General features: G+C 46.0%; 1 protein-coding gene across 12 annotated transcripts in view; it reads left to right on the top strand.

Annotated features, from left to right (window-relative positions):
* Window positions 1–17,322, top strand: part of LOC106567440 (EBF transcription factor 1) — a 149,397-nt gene that overhangs the window by 117,393 nt on the left and 14,682 nt on the right. For all 12 annotated transcript variants that reach the window (XM_014136691.2, XM_014136693.2, XM_014136689.2 and 9 more), the window contains exon 11: window positions 9,202–9,290. In XM_014136691.2, coding sequence (XP_013992166.1) covers window positions 9,202–9,290 — 89 coding nt within the window. The remainder of the gene's footprint in view (window positions 1–9,201; window positions 9,291–17,322) is intronic.

Genomic DNA, 17,322 nt, shown 5'->3' on the forward strand with positions numbered 1-17,322 from the left:
AGAACTCACCACCAGAGTTCTGACTCTAAACCCCTTCTTTTTCCTCTGGTGCCTCCTGTCGGCACCTCGTGGTGGGTTGACTGGGCTCCTGTGCCACCCGTCCTGGGCATGGGGGATTGGTAGGCATGGGTGGCAGCTGGACGCCGTGGCACCCGTAGGACAGCTGGCAGCACTAATAATTTGCTGCCGTGGAGACGGAGCGCGGTGGAGTTGAGGGCCTAATTAAATCAATACAGGCATCGGCATGAACGTCTCTCAAGCACCCCCCCCCCCCCCCCCCAGCCCCTACGGCTGGGCCAGGCAGAAATCAATGGCTACCTGGTAACCACGGGGTACATGTCAGCTGCCACTGGCCAGAGAATCAGTCAGACAGAGGGGTTCCCACCCTTCTCCTACAGCAGGGTTAATGAAAAGCTAGTAGGCAGGCTACAGTAAACACGGAGGATTCTTTCTCTTTTCTCTCTCTCTCTTTCTCTCTCTCTCTCTCGCTCTCTGTCTGTCTGTCTCGCCCTCTCGCTCTCGTTATATTCTGTCACAGAGGTGTGGACTTGAGTCGCGTGACTTGGACTCGAGTCGGACTCGAGTCACAAATTTGATGACTTGAAACTCGACTTGGACTTGGAGCCTCAAGACTCGGGGCTCGACGTCGGCCTGAGACTGATTACTTGAAATGATCTGGCCAGGTTCTGTAACGGTTCTGTCACTCATTTTGTGGCACAGAGTCTGCGTGGATTACTCTCCATGCAGCCAGAGACAGTAGCCACAGCGTCGCACTTGCAACAAGAAAAACCTGCAACAAATTGACTAGTGAAACGCACACTCGGCCCTTTGATTGGACCAGCAAACTGTCAATCAACAAGTTGGGGCGAGTTAGAGAACAGATTGCTGATTTGCTGTACAGCTATTGGATCGGGGGTGCAGCATAAACGTGACATTCTAGGGAGATAGGATTGCCATAAATCAATATGCAGCTCCAACATTTTTGGGGGGTGATCAAGAATATGAACTGTTTACTTTGCACGCTCATCAGCAATGAGGCATCAAGCAACAATGACTAGCATAAGCCTAATAGTCTTTTGGTATGTCAAAATGTACTTATGAAGCTTGCGTATGGAATTTGTTGTTAAAATGTATTATTACATAATCAAAATGGGTTGTAGACAAAATAATGAAAAGGGCTGTCTTTTTTTTGTTGCTGAGACTTGACTCGACTTGACTTGCTCGTAGAACGCACGACTTGGACTTGACTCGAGACTCGACCCATTCTACTTGGAACTCAACTTGAGACTCTTGTGACTTGAGACTTGCTTGACTCGAATAATACTGACTTGGTCCCACTTCATGTTCTGTCATACTGTAGGCAACATGGCGGCAAAAACAATGAACAAAAAGACAAACAAGCAGATCATTATCGCTCCCCCTGGCACACAAGGTCCTCAGTGTGTTCTGGCAGTGGTTGTAGTGTGCTGTTGACTCTCAGCCACCGCCACCGTGTGACATATGTGCTGTTGAGAATGGCGTCTGGTGGAGGTGTCATGTCACCTGTGAAACACAACGTTGATGTCGCCGCTCTGTGTTACACAAAGTGCCAAGTGACAATCAATAAACAAAGAGAAAACAAAGATGCCGCACGTGTGACTTGTGAGAGAGTGTGTGTGTGTGTGTGTGTGTGTGTGTGTGTGTGTGTGTGTGTGTGTGTGTGTGTGTGTGTGTGTGTGTGTGTGTGTGTGTGTGTGTGTGTGTGTGTGTGTGTGTGTGTGTGTGTGTGTGTGTGTGCGTGTGTCTGCTTACTGTAATGCCTTGCGCAATTAGGGGCTAGGCTGAACTGATGATAAAGCCAAACGCCTTAGGGGGAGCAGCATATCACACATACACTCTGTTTGTAAAACCATATCCCCAGCCTGAGAAATGACACATAGCCCTTTTCTCTCCATATCTTTTCTCCATTACACCATACCCTAACCCGCACGTTGTTATTGTAAAAGAGAATGTGTTCTCAATGACTTACCTGGTTAAATAAAGGCTAAATAAATAAAACCCTTGTGATGACAAATCTGGAGCTGAAGACGGTGTGAAACATAACTCAAAGCAGATTAAGAGGGACAGTGTGTGTGTGTGTGAGAGAGAGAGAGAGAGAGAGAGAGAGAGTGTGATATGGTAGAGTTAAAAAACAGGAATCTTCTCTCCCTGAATTCTCCTATTTTAATTCATACTGCGTGTCGCTACTGTACAGTGTACACAAGAGGAGTGAAGTGTGAAGCAAGGCCATTGGAAGGTGGAACTGTGCATCTGCAAGGCTCTACCGTCCCTTTATCTCCTCGGCCCCGTTTAACGGTTAGTGGATGGAGCCTATGTTGATCGCTTAATACGTCCTTTCACAGTTGACTCACAGCTCACTGCGCCAAAAACAAGCCAGGTACAAATTCTACAAAAAACAAGCAGTCCATTTTAGATATGGATTTCAGGCATACATGTCATTTCTCCCTCCAAGCACAAGGCCTCATTTAGCTCCGATGGAGAAGAAAAAGACACAAAAAAATCCCTACAGGCTGTATGGAAAAATGTATAAAAATAAGATTGTATTCTATTGATCCCAAAGTGGTATGGGCTTGGAAAAAATAACTCATCTATAATAAGGAGAAGAATGAAGCAATAATTCAGAGGTATTGAGCGCCGGGCTGCTGAGCGTATCGATTCCCAGCCGCAGCCATGAGATCACACCTGAGAAACATGGAGCCCTAGGGGGGAGGAGAGGAGAGGGAGGAGATGGGGGAGGATTGGAGAGGCCGCGCTGCATTCCCTAGCTCATTACCACTCTGCTCACTCTCCCCGTTCTCCCCTCTTCTCCCCCGTTCTCCCCTCTTCTCCATCGTTCTCCGCTCTTCTCCCCCGTTCTCCCCTCTTCTCCCCCATTCTCCCCTCTTCTCCCCCGTTCTCCCCTCTTCTCCCCCGTTCTCCCCTCTTCTCCCCCGTTCTCCCCTCTTCTCCCCCGTTCTCCCCTCTTCTCCATCGTTCTCCCCTCTTCTCCCCCGTTCTCCCCTCTTCTCCATCGTTCTCCGCTCTTCTCCCCCGTTCTCCCCTCTTCTCCCCCATTCTCCCCTCTTCTCCCCCGTTCTCCCCTCTTCTCCGTCGTTCTCCCCTCTTCTCCCCCGTTCTCCCCTCTTCTCCCCCGTTCTCCCCTCTTCTCCCCCATTCTCCCCTCTTCTCCCCCATTCTCCCCTCTTCTCCCCCGTTCTCCCCTCTTCTCCCCCGTTCTCCCCTCTTCTCCCCCGTTCTCCCCTCTTCTCCCCCATTCTCCCCTCTTCTCCCCCGTTCTCCCCTCTTCTCCCCCATTCTCCCCTCTTCTCCCCCGTTCTCCCCTCTTCTCCCCCGTTCTCCCCTCTTCTCCGTCGTTCTCCCCGATTCTCCCCCGTTCTCCCCTCTTCTCCGTCGTTCTCCCCTCTTCTCCCCCGTTCTCCCCTCTTCTCCATCGTTCTCCCCTCTTCTCCGTCGTTCTCCCCAAGTCCAGCCCAACGCTTGTTAAACTGCAGCCCTAGCTATTACCACACACAGGAGAGTTAGTTGGCTACGGTAGCTACCCCGCTAACACCTATCAGAACCTGAGGGAGCCCGGCCCAGTCCATTTAACACTCCCACCTGAGCTAGGGAAACATGCACTGGCCTGGTTAACACCAACAGGGGGAAAAACACACAGACCAAAAATAATAAAACAATGGAAGCAATGTTGGTGTTTTATGTCCATTTTATTTACTGTAGGCAGTGGAGGACCAAGGCTATTGTGGAAGGGGCAGGTGAAGAGAATAGTGGGAAAATCCATACTGATCTAGTTCTGCTGGTTTTATATATATATATATATGAAGGTATATATATGAAGCTATATATGTAGATATCCAGGACTATGTGGAACACTGCTCAGTGGGGGTGCCCCAGTAGTGATTTAGGCTCCCTCCCTCTCCCCACACCGTGCTTTACACTGACCCATTTTTTTTATGGGGGGTCTGACCCCGCTCCTTACCCCCTCCACTCCTCCTCCTCCTCTCCTCCCCACACACTCACACCATCCTCTTCTCCAGGTCATTATTGTGAAATATGATGAGGCCTGGATCTGCCCTCATGAAATTTCAATGAGCATTGATCTGTGTGATTGCAAGGAATCCTTCACATAGTGGTTTGAGCAGGGGGAGATGGGGGGGAGATGGGGGGAGGGGGGAGATGGGGGGGGGAGATGGGGGGGGGAGTGTTCATTTATTTATTGCTGTTTGGTTTTAGTCGTTTGGATCCGATCTTCTTTGGGGGAGCACTGTCAGAATGCCTGTCCCTATGATTCCATGGCTAGAGAGGCGTTGTGCCTTTATACACTAGTAGACTGTTGAAAATCCAGTGTTGACAACCAGGGGCCTAATCTTGGAAAATTCTCCCAACGACCTCCTTGCTAAGGTTGCGCCATTTTGTTGTGGTCAACTGTAACAGGCTGCTATGGTAACCTGTAATGTGTCGTTCTCTGACAGTGGTCAAGTAGGGTTACTAAGAAGTAGCAATGCGTTCTGGCCCTAATTGTATTTTTTATTTAACTTGGCAAGTCCGTTAAGAACAAATTCTGCCTTGTTCAGGGGCAGAACGACAGATTTGTACCTTGTCAGCTCGGGGATTCGATCTTGCTGTGTAAAGTCACTAGCTAACACAGCCCATGGAGTAACATAAACCAGCATCTCTTCCCCAAGTCAACACATGTGCTATTAATAAGTGGAAAACAATAAAACAGTTAAAAGAGGGAATTCTCCTGCACTATAAATACTCTCTGTGTGGTTTGAGTTGTTGCACATGCAGAGAGCGCCAGGCAGCAGAGGTACAGGAGGACGGATGGCCAACCCAAACTCACTTCTCCATTCTCAACATGTTTATGTGGTCATGTTTCACTTCTATGATATCTATAGTGTTGTATTTCTATAAACTGTCTATTTCTGAAGACAAGATGGCAGGGTGTTTCCTGATTAGATGGTGTTGGTTGTTTTTCCCTGAACATGATTGGTTTTGTAACCGTTTGAAATCATTTTTTATATGAGACAGATTAGTAATGCCGAATATAACTGGAGCTTTTGACTGCAATTGTCTATGTTTTATTTTATCTTTATTTAACTAGGCAAGTCAGTTAAGAACAAATTCTTATTTACAATGGCGGCCAAACCCGGCCAATTCCTCCCCTCCTCTGTGCGTCGCCCTCTGGGACTCCCGATCACATCCGGTTGTGATACAGCCCGGGATCAAACCCGGGTCTGTAGTGACACGCCACTCGGTCCCCTATGACTGGACTATGATTATAAATTGTGACGCATACTTTTGTTGTCAATGCTTATCAAGTGGACTCATTCATTGAAAACAGTGCACGGCAGAGAATAGGCCTGGTGTAATGGGACCGGAGAGTAATTTTACATAAACAGTGTATCCAGGCACACACAATGGATGTTTGGTTAGAATCACTGTCAGCTTTTGACCACCTCTCCACTCTGTTCATATGAATGGGAACATATGTACACATTTTAAAGGCTCACGTCCCCTAGAATATGTTTCCTTCTTGGCATAATACCTTGACTGGGCCCCCCTTCCCACACAGATTTAAATGTGTGTGTTCAGTGTGATTTCTCAGTGGTGTAAGTGGAGGAAAGGTTAGTTCTTTCCTAAGAAAAGACAAACATATTTTGTAACCGATTATTCTTGGGTGCTTGGGAGGTTTTTCTCAGCTCTCGGGGGCTGGCATCAACAGTGAGGGGAAATCATGCTTTTTTTATGTTAAGCTCAAAATGAATCACCACAAAACATTTCGTTTTGTCATGGGGATATTGCTACGGGAGTATTTCGCCCCTCATGTTCATTCATCGAGCTCCAAGTGTCTCCCTTCCTCTCCTCTCCCCCCCTTTCCCTGCCCTCTTACCTCCCAGTAAGTGAATATTATCCACTCTCCTGGTGCAAAGATTGTGCCCAATGTGGAAATCGATAGCAATAAGGGGGAGTAAACAGCATCTGACATCCACAACTGCGTGGCCGTGTTGACACGCAGAGCAGAGCCCATCCATCTCCATATCAGCCTGTTAATGGAGACCTTACAGGCAGCGCCGCCCTACCGCCAACCTTGGCCCCCTCCCCCGCCTCGCTCCCTGGCCTCATCAACCGCCAACCTCCCTCATCCACCCTACACCATTCCTCAACCTTGCCGTCCCTTCCTCACCTCCTCATCCATATTCGATTCCTAGGCTTCATCAGGCCCCGTCCTCCTCTTCCTCCTCCCCTTACATGACTCCTTGCTACACCCGTCAGCTCCCTAACACAACTCTTCATCTGAATATGAATTTCATTCTTCTCCTTTAAATAATAATGTGGAGACTGTCGTGGCTAAATCAATTAGATCAGTCCCTGCCGAGAGAGAGAGAGAGAGAGAGAGAGAGAGAGAGAGAGAGAGAGTTCTTCTTTTCTCCTCCACACTGTATTTGTGCTACTCACCTACCCATTCCAGGCGACCTGCCACTATGCACAGACACACACTCCTTTAATTCGCGTTTTGATGAACAATTGAAGCGTTGTTGCCTCAAAGAGTCATCATTTTAAATAAAATATGTGCTTGTAGGGATTGAAGGAGGGTAAGAGGGAGAAACGATAGGCACAGTCAGAGTATAAAATGTGAAGGAGACACAGAGCTCTGTTTTAACTCCAGGATGGTTGTTGTTAAAGTGGGCCGGTGTGGTGCCATATTACCTGGTGCCACTCTGTGTGTGTGTGTGTTCTCTATACCTCTACATGCACTGTATATGGGAATGTTTTGATGTTGGTGGTACTTTTTTTTTACGAGCTACCGGTTACATTACAAATACATACAGTAGTTGTTATCTGTCAGTATATGTGGATGCCATTCTCTGTACAGATGTGGACATATGCTTTTTAAAGGGTCTTTTTGATAATTTTGAGACAAATTGACTGGCTATATTCTCGTCTCCGGTGGTGTGTGTGAGCTCACCACAGACAGACCAATTATGGAACACAATACACTAAGCTGTAACGGACATTTACTGGAACACTCCATGGAAAGCACCTAGCATCACACACACCTCACACACCATTCTAATATCTCATCTATCCATACCCTCACACCCTTCTAATATCCCCTCTATCCATACCCTCACACCATTCTAATATCTCATCTATCCATACCCTCACACCATTCTAATATCTCATCTATCCATACCCTCACAACATTCTAATATCTCATCTATCCATACCCTCACACCCTTCTACTATCTCATCTATCCATACCCTCACACCCTTCTACTATCTCATCTATCCATACCCTCACACCATTCTAATATCTCATCTATCCATACCCTCACACCCTTCTACTATCTCATCTATCCATACCCTCACACCATTCTAATATCTCATCTATCCATACCCTCACACCATTCTAATATCTCATCTATCCATACCCTCACACCCTTCTAATAACTCATCTATCCATACCCTCACACCCTTCTAATAACTCATCTATCCATACCCTCACACCCTTCTAATAACTCATCTATCCATACCCTCACACCCTTCTACTATCTCATCTATCCATACCCTCACACCCTTCTAATAACTCATCTATCCATACCCTTACACCATGTCAACCACTCTTTTTCTCTTCCTCTTTTACCCTCGCTCCATTTTCTCCCATCTGTGTGTGTGTGTGCGTGTGCGCTTGCCTGCGTCCCTGCGTGATTGTGTGCATATAGATAGTATATCCGTGAATGTGGTGAGTCACAGAGATATTGTGTGTGGGTCTCCTAGAGAGCACCAGACATCACAGCATACACTCAGCCAGACCCCTCTCTCCCCAGACCCAGCAGAAGAAAGGGTCATTGTTCCAGTGTCAAAATGCTGCAGGCGTCTTGACAAAGGCCCGGGAGGTTATGATAACAGGAAGAGAAAGCCCCACAGCCACAGACTGTGGAGGCCGGGGCTTGGGAACGGGGTTTAGGGATGGCTGGTGTTGGTGGGCGTTCGGCTGTGCAGACAGTATCAGATTCCTGCTGGAATATCTAGCTTTTATTCTGCTCTTTGTTACAAAATTGCGAATTGTCATTGGTGATGTGGGTTCAGTCCCTGTGGTGAAAACGTTCTTTGCCACAGACATGATTTTATCCTTTTCAGAATAAATGAGCATTTGTGTCAGTGATAATGTGCAAACTGTTCGGCTTCAGGGGTGAGATTATTCTAGCAACAGGAATAGTCTAACCCTGTTATTCACTTATATTTTTAACCTAAACTATGCCTGTCCATGGTAATAATTATCAAAAATAATTCTGAAGTGAGTATCCTCAACACTTTTTTTCTGTTAGGTGAAATCAGCCTTCAGGCCTGATATTGGTTCCTCTCAGAAGTTGAACCTGAGATACTTTTTGTCACATCAAATCCTTATCTAAGTCTCACAGAGCTCTTAAAGGCTCCATTTAGGGCAGATAGAACGCCATAAAACAATGCTCTGGGGCTGGGCAGCCATCTTGTCTCCCCCTGCCCCCACTCCGCTCCGCCATTCCGGTTCCTCTATCGCTAGTCGCCTGGCTGGCTGTCAGCAGGCATGTAAATATGCCTCTCGCCTCGCTCCCCTCACTGACTGACAGGCTTTTACATCTCTCTCTCTCTTCTGACAGGATAAAGGGTTTATACCAGTAATTGCAATGCTAAACGTAAAAAGTAAATGTCCTTTAAAATCCCCAGATTACCATACCGTATGTGCTTTTTACACTCACTTTTATAAATACAGGCAATCTAGCTTCATGGGAATGTAAAATGACTTCCATTAGCCACGATCATATATTTAAACCCCCTTCACTCTTCTTCACGCTAGCTCTGTTTTATCTCTAGATTGTTGCTTAAACTAATGAAAAGCTCACTTTGAAGCAATCACAGGCTGGAAAGTGCCTTGGTACCTGTCTGGTTGCTTGATGCATGTGTTTTACTGATGTATTTAGGACAGTCACTTTTCTGCTACCTTGTACTTCCATTGGGGACACAACTTCGGAAATGACCTGGAAATGTACGGCAAGATGAATACTATACGAAGAGGGAACTCAAGGCCATTTGAGATGATATTGTGATCGTATGCTCAAATTATTCTAAGATGATGTTACAGTATTGTAACCCTGTGCTCCTGTGTGTGTGTGTCCTCAGCCCTGAATGAGCCCACCATCGATTACGGTTTTCAGCGGCTGCAGAAGGTCATCCCCCGACACCCTGGAGATCCAGAACGCCTTCCAAAGGTACCGGTCACACTGCCTGCACCTCTACTATCCAATCAGTCCACAGCCTGTGCCCTAACTGTCCAATCAGAGTCTACCGTCCTCTCTCATGCCACTCTATGTCTATATTTCTACACGTTTAAGCATGCTCTGTTAGAAAATCAAAAAGTAGTTTGATTTTCAAATATTCTACCAATACCACTCAAATGATTGAATCAGCGGCTCTATCTTGCTACTCTTGCCTAGATATGTTTTGTCTTTCACTTGCATCAAGATCCTATAATGTTCTAGATACGGTATTTGTTTTATCAGTGAAGCAAAAAGACTGTTGAGTGGAAATACATATGTAAACAATTAGGACCAAAGGATCATTTATCTTTTTATACAAAGATGTGTCAGTTCTATCAACGCAGGCAAAGACCAGGTCCTCTCCAGTACAGTACTCCTGCAGAGTGCAGATGCAGCTGAACCTTAGCATACTGTACTGTAGCCTGTTGGGTGGGCAGGGTCACGACCCTGTGTGTTCACCAGCTGTTTGGATCGGCGTTGTTTCTCACTGAAGCGCTTCCAGCGACGCGCACTTTCTGTGACATCAAAGGGAACAGACTCACGTCTCGGCAACGGTGGAGTCCTTGTCATCTCGGATGTCATCGACGACACTCAGACTCCTGCACGTGTTAACGATCTCACGTGTTGCCGGGCGAACGCGCTTAATCCAAGGGTAGTTGACATCACTGCTGTGGAAGTGCACACCATTTTCTGTTACAGTTAGCATTGCCTAAAAGTGGTGCAAAAGCAAAGCACCACACTCCTTTACACTCCTTCACCAGCAAAGTGTGTGTGTGTTCATGTGTGCACGCTACGTGTGTGCGCACTTGGACGAGTGTATAACTTGTGTGTGCATGTTGCGCTCTGCGAGCCACAGAAAAGCAGGGTGTAAATTGATCCTTTGGGAGTAATAAATACACAGCACTTTATCTTGTTTTCTGTGCCTCATACCCTGGAGCCCTGCTGGAACAACAGCACTTAATAGAGTAAGAGGAAGGTAATTAGGAGCAGTATGGCTGTGTGCCCTACTCCACCCCGCCACTCGCCTTACCCCGCTCCTCGCCCCGCTCCTGTACTGTACATAGAGTAGGCTCAGACTTCTAGCCCAGTCTCCTAGCTCACACACGCTCCACACGCTCTAAAAGCGCCCAAAAAAGTTTGTGCATATACGCTGACGACGGTTATGTTCATTTTGGTCTTCAGGAAGGTGTTTTTTTCGGCTGTTCGTGCACCAATATTTTTTTCTTTTGGCGAGTTGAAGTCAGTAGCCGAAGTCTACGGCCCGTTGTCGGTGTTTGGTCAACAGTAAGGATTCTAAAATGAAGTGTTTGTTGTCCTTCAGCGAGAGACGAATCGTTTTCATGCACATTTTGTTCACTTGAGAAATACTGCACCAAGCATCTTAGTTAAATTGCACGACTACAATATCCTGTGCAAAACATCAAAATGAATGACAGATTTCTTTCGGCGTCTCAAACAGTCCTATTGCTGGTTTTATCTCGTTCAGTTCAGAACTCCCCTCACCTGGTTGCCTATGGCTTAATTTAAAGGAAAACCAGCGGACAACCAGCAGTTCCAGCCGAGCCAAAGCAGAACTTAAGACAGGGGTGTCAAACTCATTCCATGGAGGGTCTAGTGTCTGGTGGTTTTTGGTTTTTCCTTTCAATTAAGCTCTAGACAACCAGGTTAAGGGAGTTCCTTACTAATTAGTGACCTTAATTCCTCAATCAAGTTCAAGGAGGGAGTGAAAACCCACAGACACTCAACCCTCCATGAAATGAGTTTGACACTGTGCATTAAGACTACAGCAGCTCCATTGGCAATCCAACCTGGGCTCTGGTGGGTAGTGAAGGACACTACTCTCCTCATTACTTTAGTAGCTAGAATATCTCCAGTGAAAGAAAAGTTATAGAACATCTTCCAAATTTTACTAAGCAAGTCAGTTCAGAACAAATTCTTATTTACAATGACAGCCTACTGGGGAACAGTAGGTTAACTGCCTTGTTCAGGGGCAGAACGACAGATTTTTACCTTGTCAGCTTGGGGATTCGATCCAGCAATCTTTCGGTTACTGGCACAACGCTCTAACCACTAGGCTACCTTCTGCCCCCCAAGAAAGAAGAAAATAAGAAAGGAAAATGTATGGATTGAGTATGTCTTCACACCCCACAGTTAATACTTGGCGATGCACCTTTGGCAGCCTTTTTGTTTTGTATTTTTGATTAATTTGGTTAATGTTCTATAATTTTTGGTTCACTTTAGAATTGTGTAATAGGTTGTGTACATTAGTAGAAAAAAAATCTAATCCATTTTAAAATCCATTTTAAGGCAACAAAATGTGAAGACTGTCTCTCACTCTACTCTTCATTGACATTCAAGGCGCTTGAAGCTAATTGGTTTAAGTTTTAATAATGCTAAATATATGCTAATATATGCATAATTAGATCATTATTGATATACAAAATAGATATGGAAAATTCTAGTTTTTGATATAAAAAATGTCATTATCGATATATTTCAAACAATTATATAAAACATGTTATATTGATATTTTGATATCGATGATTCCATTTTTTATATAGAAATGATAATTATTGATATAGAAAATACCATTATTGATATAAAACACAAAAATATTGATATAAAAAATAATATTAACATATGTTAAAACGGCTTTCCATACACACGCACGCACACACACACACACACACACACACACACACACACACACACACACACACACACACACACACACACACACTGCACACGTCATTAGTTCACATTAACCTCACATGTAGAGCAGCACCAGCCGTGTAATAGGCAAACAGACAGCTATTGTAGCCATCGCTCCATACCGAACGCCCTCCACTCACTCACACTCCCAGCACTTTTATCCCCATTAGATGCAGACCAGTGCACTGTCATGTCCAATGAGGTTGGTTTGATTTGTAAAAAATCGGACACATGGACATGGAGATTGACACGGTCATTTTCACTGCCTTTGCTGACCTCTTTTTTGATTGAAGTGAGAAAAATCAGCATGGAGTTCCAGTACATCACATTTGAAATACATTCTCCAACATCTCATAACGTGTTAATCAGTGAGAGGAGCAGGAAAGATGTCATACCCAATGACTGACCAGTGTTGATGATGTGACGATGTCATCAGGCAGTGGGAGTGTTCTACTTCCTGGAAAGGATGAGTCAGGGTGTACGGGCCAGTGACTCACCTCCTTTTAGACCCCCGTACTCCCCCCTCCTCTGATGTGGTTATCTGTGTTAGAACTGACCACCCCACCATCCCCTATACCACCCCCACTACCCAGCCTGGCTGCAGCTGGCCTGGGGAGGACAGATCTGATAAACCTCTATAGGTGTTGATGGTGACGCAGCCAGTTGGTGCTGTCGGCTCTGCTGTCTAGTCCTGCTCAGCAAGGCATAGCCGGCGCCTCCAAGGGTATTTTAGAATGCTCGACATTCTCTTGGTCCAGGCCAGAAGCAAGTACTGTTAAATCTAGAGTTCAGTAGCCATATCTTGATGAGACTGGATTGTCAAGGGCTTAGTGTCTGAGCTGAGGAGGACCTCATTTGGATAAGGTCATGTAGCTACTGACTGTATGTGATTCAGATGGAGAGTGTGCTACTTAGTAAGCAATATCCAATCCATTACTTTAAAGCCTTTGAGACTGTAGACCAGGGCAGTGGCGGTTCTAGACCATTTCAACTGGGGGGGGCAAGCTGGGGCCAGTTGTACTGTTAGAGGGGCCAGTTACATTAGACGTTATTGTTGTCATATCATTTTCTTCACTGCATTGCAGGCATTAGCAGGCAAAATACCATGTTCATAATCATTAGTGTTCCGCGTTGCCACTGTCTAATAACAGATGTAAAAAAAGAACGATCGCAAAAATGTGTTATGTAAAAATTATTTCATACTCCACATTTAGGGGGGCCACAAGGGGGTCCAAAATTGTTGTCACAGGGGCACTAGCCCCCCCCTGCCCCCTCCCCAGACCCACCCCTGGACCAGGGTTCTCCAATAGGCAGCCCAAGGGGCTAAATACGGCCTGCGGGTGATTTATTTGGCCCCCGAGTTCTCAGAGAATTTTTAAAATTTTTTAATTAACTTTTTTGGGGTTGATTATTTTAGTTGTAAGACATAAAAGACGAAAATAATTGTAATTTTGGAAATTTGTCCCCAAGTATTCCCATGCATTAATAGAGAGGCATAGGCCTATGTGATTGTACCCAAATGTAATCAAGGTTTGAAATAATTACGTTTTTTTCTTATACTATATCTATTTGTTCGGGATTCTTGCGGTCAATTTCCAGTGTAAAAATTATTTATAATTATATTCTGCCCCCCGACAATCCGCTGAAGGAAAAATCGGCCCACGGCTGAATGTAATTATGGACCCCCTGCTGTAGGCCATCAGCGTTGAGCTGAGTGGGTTATAGTCAGGTCATGAGGTCCTCTGTCACCCACATACCCCCTTCGCTCCCTCCCTCAACATCCTCCTAACAGTTGAGAAAAACAACCCTGTCCCCTGAGAGAGAGAGGGAGGCCTCATGGAAGAAAACATCCCCTCTTCTTATATCTTGCATTAGCCTGAGCAGGTGCCATACACCCCTAGGGATGTCAAGCTAAACGTGTGTCTGTGTGTTGATGCATGTGCACACAGACACGCACGTCTGTAAAGTATACACAGATCCTGGACTATAAATGGGAACTCAGAAACAATAGGCTTACAGGATACAAGAGCGTGTTGCCTGTCCTTCGTTCCTCTGTCTCTAGCACGCTGTCTCCAATATTTCCAATACATATACAGACAGTCATATCTTCCTTTTCACATTGTTATCTGCAGGCTCAACACTCCAAGGTTTACAGTGTATGGACAGCAATCTATGTGGGCGTGAGTGTGCGTGCTCGCGTGTATATGCGTGTGAGGGGGGGTGTTTGCGCTGTTTAAGTGTGCAGGCAACCAGAGGTGATCCATCATGGTGCAGTCAGCAGCTTGCCTTCCAGCGGGGCAGCCGATCGAAGCCTCCGCTCCCTGGACTTTATTATTGTTCCGCTAAGAGTAATTGAGTCACAGTAAAGGGGAAGACACACTAGTGTTTGTGATAGTGTGACCGTGTGTGATACCATGATTATGTGTGTGGGCATAAGAAGGGGGGGGGAGAATTCATCCCCACACACATATGACGTCTTTATTGTAACGTCTTGTGAAGTGTTTGGACATGGGCGGCCAACGGAAGTGTGTAGGTAATTTCTTTCCCAGCAGCCTCTCCGGCTGGCTGACTGGTACAGTGGCCTCCCCCTCCTCTCCTCTCTGCTGATATCACCAGCTTGGCTGCTCATCTCTGCCCTATCGATCTCCTCCTTTATTGAGGTAATAACTGTCTGTTGACGGCACTCCTTTCAACTGCTGAACTCAATCTCCCAGGGTAGAGAAGGGGGAGAGAGAGGGAGAACGAGAGAAAGAGAGAAAGAGAGAAATAGATAAAGAGAGAGTAAGAGAGAGGGAGAGAGAGTAAGAGAGAGAGAGAGAGTACGAGAGAGAGAAAGAAAGAGAGAGAGAAAGAAAGAAAACAATTGAAGAAGTGACAACATCCCTCTATCCAGTCTAGAAGAATGGTCTGAGTTGATAACACATCAGGCCTGGGATCAGACTGGAACAGATAATAGACAAGCTCCAGTGGATATCATTGACATTCATTTGGATCGTCACAACAGATTTTCTAGCCTAGGTGAACAGGGAGGTTGTGATTGGGAGCAAGTGTGGTTGTGCGCGCGCGCGCGTGTGTGTGTGTGTGTGTGTGTGTGTGTGTGTGTGTGTGTGTGTGTGTGTGTGTGTGTGTGTGTGTGTGTGTGTGTGTGTGTGTGTGTGTGTGTGTGTGTGTGTGTGTGTGTGTGTGTGTGTGTGTGTGTGTGTGTGTGTGTGTGTGTGTTGAGTGCACATATAGAGCCAGGTCGCCTGGCTGCCCGACGGGAGCACATGGGTGGGGAGCGACAGACAGACAGACAGGCGGGCAGGGACAGACGGAGTAGTGGGCCGTGTGAAGGGATTAGGACGGGAAAGCAGAAGCTCTAATTGTTCAGTGAACATTCACACCACTACAGAGAAGACAGAGGCTGCCTTTAGAATGACCCCCTTGGCATGCGTTCAACAAGGACAATCTGGGGCCGCCAGGAATGAACTATTCCCCAGCAACAACCTCCATCCGTCCCCTCAACATGTTGTTGTTGTTTGTTCCGTAGCTCGCCCTGTGTATCAGATATACGCGTATACAGTATACACGCCATTCGTTTGCGCGAAAAAAAGCTATCTGTCTGTATTCCACACGGCAAGGTAACATAGATCAACCGAACACACTGTGAGACCAGACATAGCAGTAGCCACACACAAGCCCCTCTCTCTTTTCCTATTTCCTTCCTTCTCTCTCTTCCTATTTCCTTCCTTCTCTCTCTTCCTATTTCCTTCCTTCTCTCTTTCTTCCTATTTCCTTCTCTCTCTCTTCCTATTTCCTTCTCTCTCTCTTCCTATTTCCCTCTCTCTCTCTATTTCCTTCTCTTTCTCTTCCTATTTCCTTCTCTCTCTCTTCCTATTTCCTTCTCTCTCTCTTCCTATTTCCCTCTCTCTCTCTTCCTATTTCCCTCTCTCTCTCTCTCTCTTCCTATTTCCCTCTCTCTCTCTCGCTCTCTCTCTTCCTATTTCCCTCTCTTTCTCTCTCTCTCTTCCTATTTCCCTCTCTCTCTCTCTTCCTATTTCCCTCTCTCTCTCTCTCTCTCTCTCTCTTCCTATTTCCCTCTCTCTCTCTCTCTCTCTCTCTCTTCCTATTTCCCCTCTCTCTCTCTCTCTTCCTATTTCCCTCTCTCTCTCTCTCTCTCTCTCTTCCTATTTCCCTCTCTCTCTCTCTCTCTCTCTCTCTCTTCCTATTTCCCTCTCTCTCTCTCTCTCTCTCTCTCTCTCTTCCCGCTCTCTCTCTCTCTCTTCGTATTTCTCTCTCTCTCTCTCGCTCTCTCTCAGGCGGGCTAAAAACAGACTGTAGGAAAGTCATTGATTGTCAGACGTATCTATCTGCCATAGGTTGCTGAGAGCTACTAAAGCTTGTGGAAGTCATGTTTTACAGCGTTCCATTTGTCATGGGCTTGAATGGTGATACCAGAGTAGAATAACTTATTTCTATGGACTGAGTTGATATACAGGAAATGTGCTGTACAACATTAGAGTGAAGATACAATATAAACCTTTAGTATTTTATATTTAACTAGGAAAGTCAGTTAAGAACAAATTCTTATTTACAATGACAGCCTACTGGGGAACAGTGGGTTAACTGCCTTGTTCAGAACAACAGATTTCTATCTTGCGAGCTCAGGGATTCGATCCAGCAGCCTTTCGGTGACTGGCCCAACGCTCTAACCACTAGGCTACCTGCCGCCCCAATATACAACATTGGACATTTCTCCTGTGGTCATTGAGTCACGCAGAGATGACATCATACTGTATCGTCTCACCAAGTACTATCGTAAACGAAATCCCAGCAGCCTGCTGCATTAGAGAGAGGAGTTAGGGGTCCATGGGAGCAGAGGGGAGCAGGGGCTGGGCAGCAAAAGGATGACATCATCATTTTGGTCTCTCGTTCAAGACGAACGACTCTGACCCTGCTTGTATTATGGCTCTGGTAGAGCATTAGGACATGATACAATTGCAAATGAACAAGCTCAGGGATAAATGTGTCATGTATTTGCTGGCCTGGCTTGCGTGTGAATGTGTTCTTTGCGTGTCGCCTTTACATCTAGATATGACCCAAGTGTTTCTTTCCCACCATTTCCTCTCCCTAATGTATGGTGATCACATTAGGAGCGATCATCATTTACCCAGTAAAAGCCTGTCTGATAGAGCGCAGACACTTCCTCCTGAGAGAGAGAGAGAGAGAGAGAGAGAGAGAGAGAGAGAGAGAGAGAGAGAGAGAGAGAGAGGGAACGACTAAGAGAAAGATA

Source organism: Salmo salar, chromosome ssa13 (assembly GCF_905237065.1).
Source record: "Salmo salar chromosome ssa13, Ssal_v3.1, whole genome shotgun sequence".
Classification (NCBI taxonomy): Eukaryota; Metazoa; Chordata; class Actinopteri; order Salmoniformes; family Salmonidae; genus Salmo; species Salmo salar.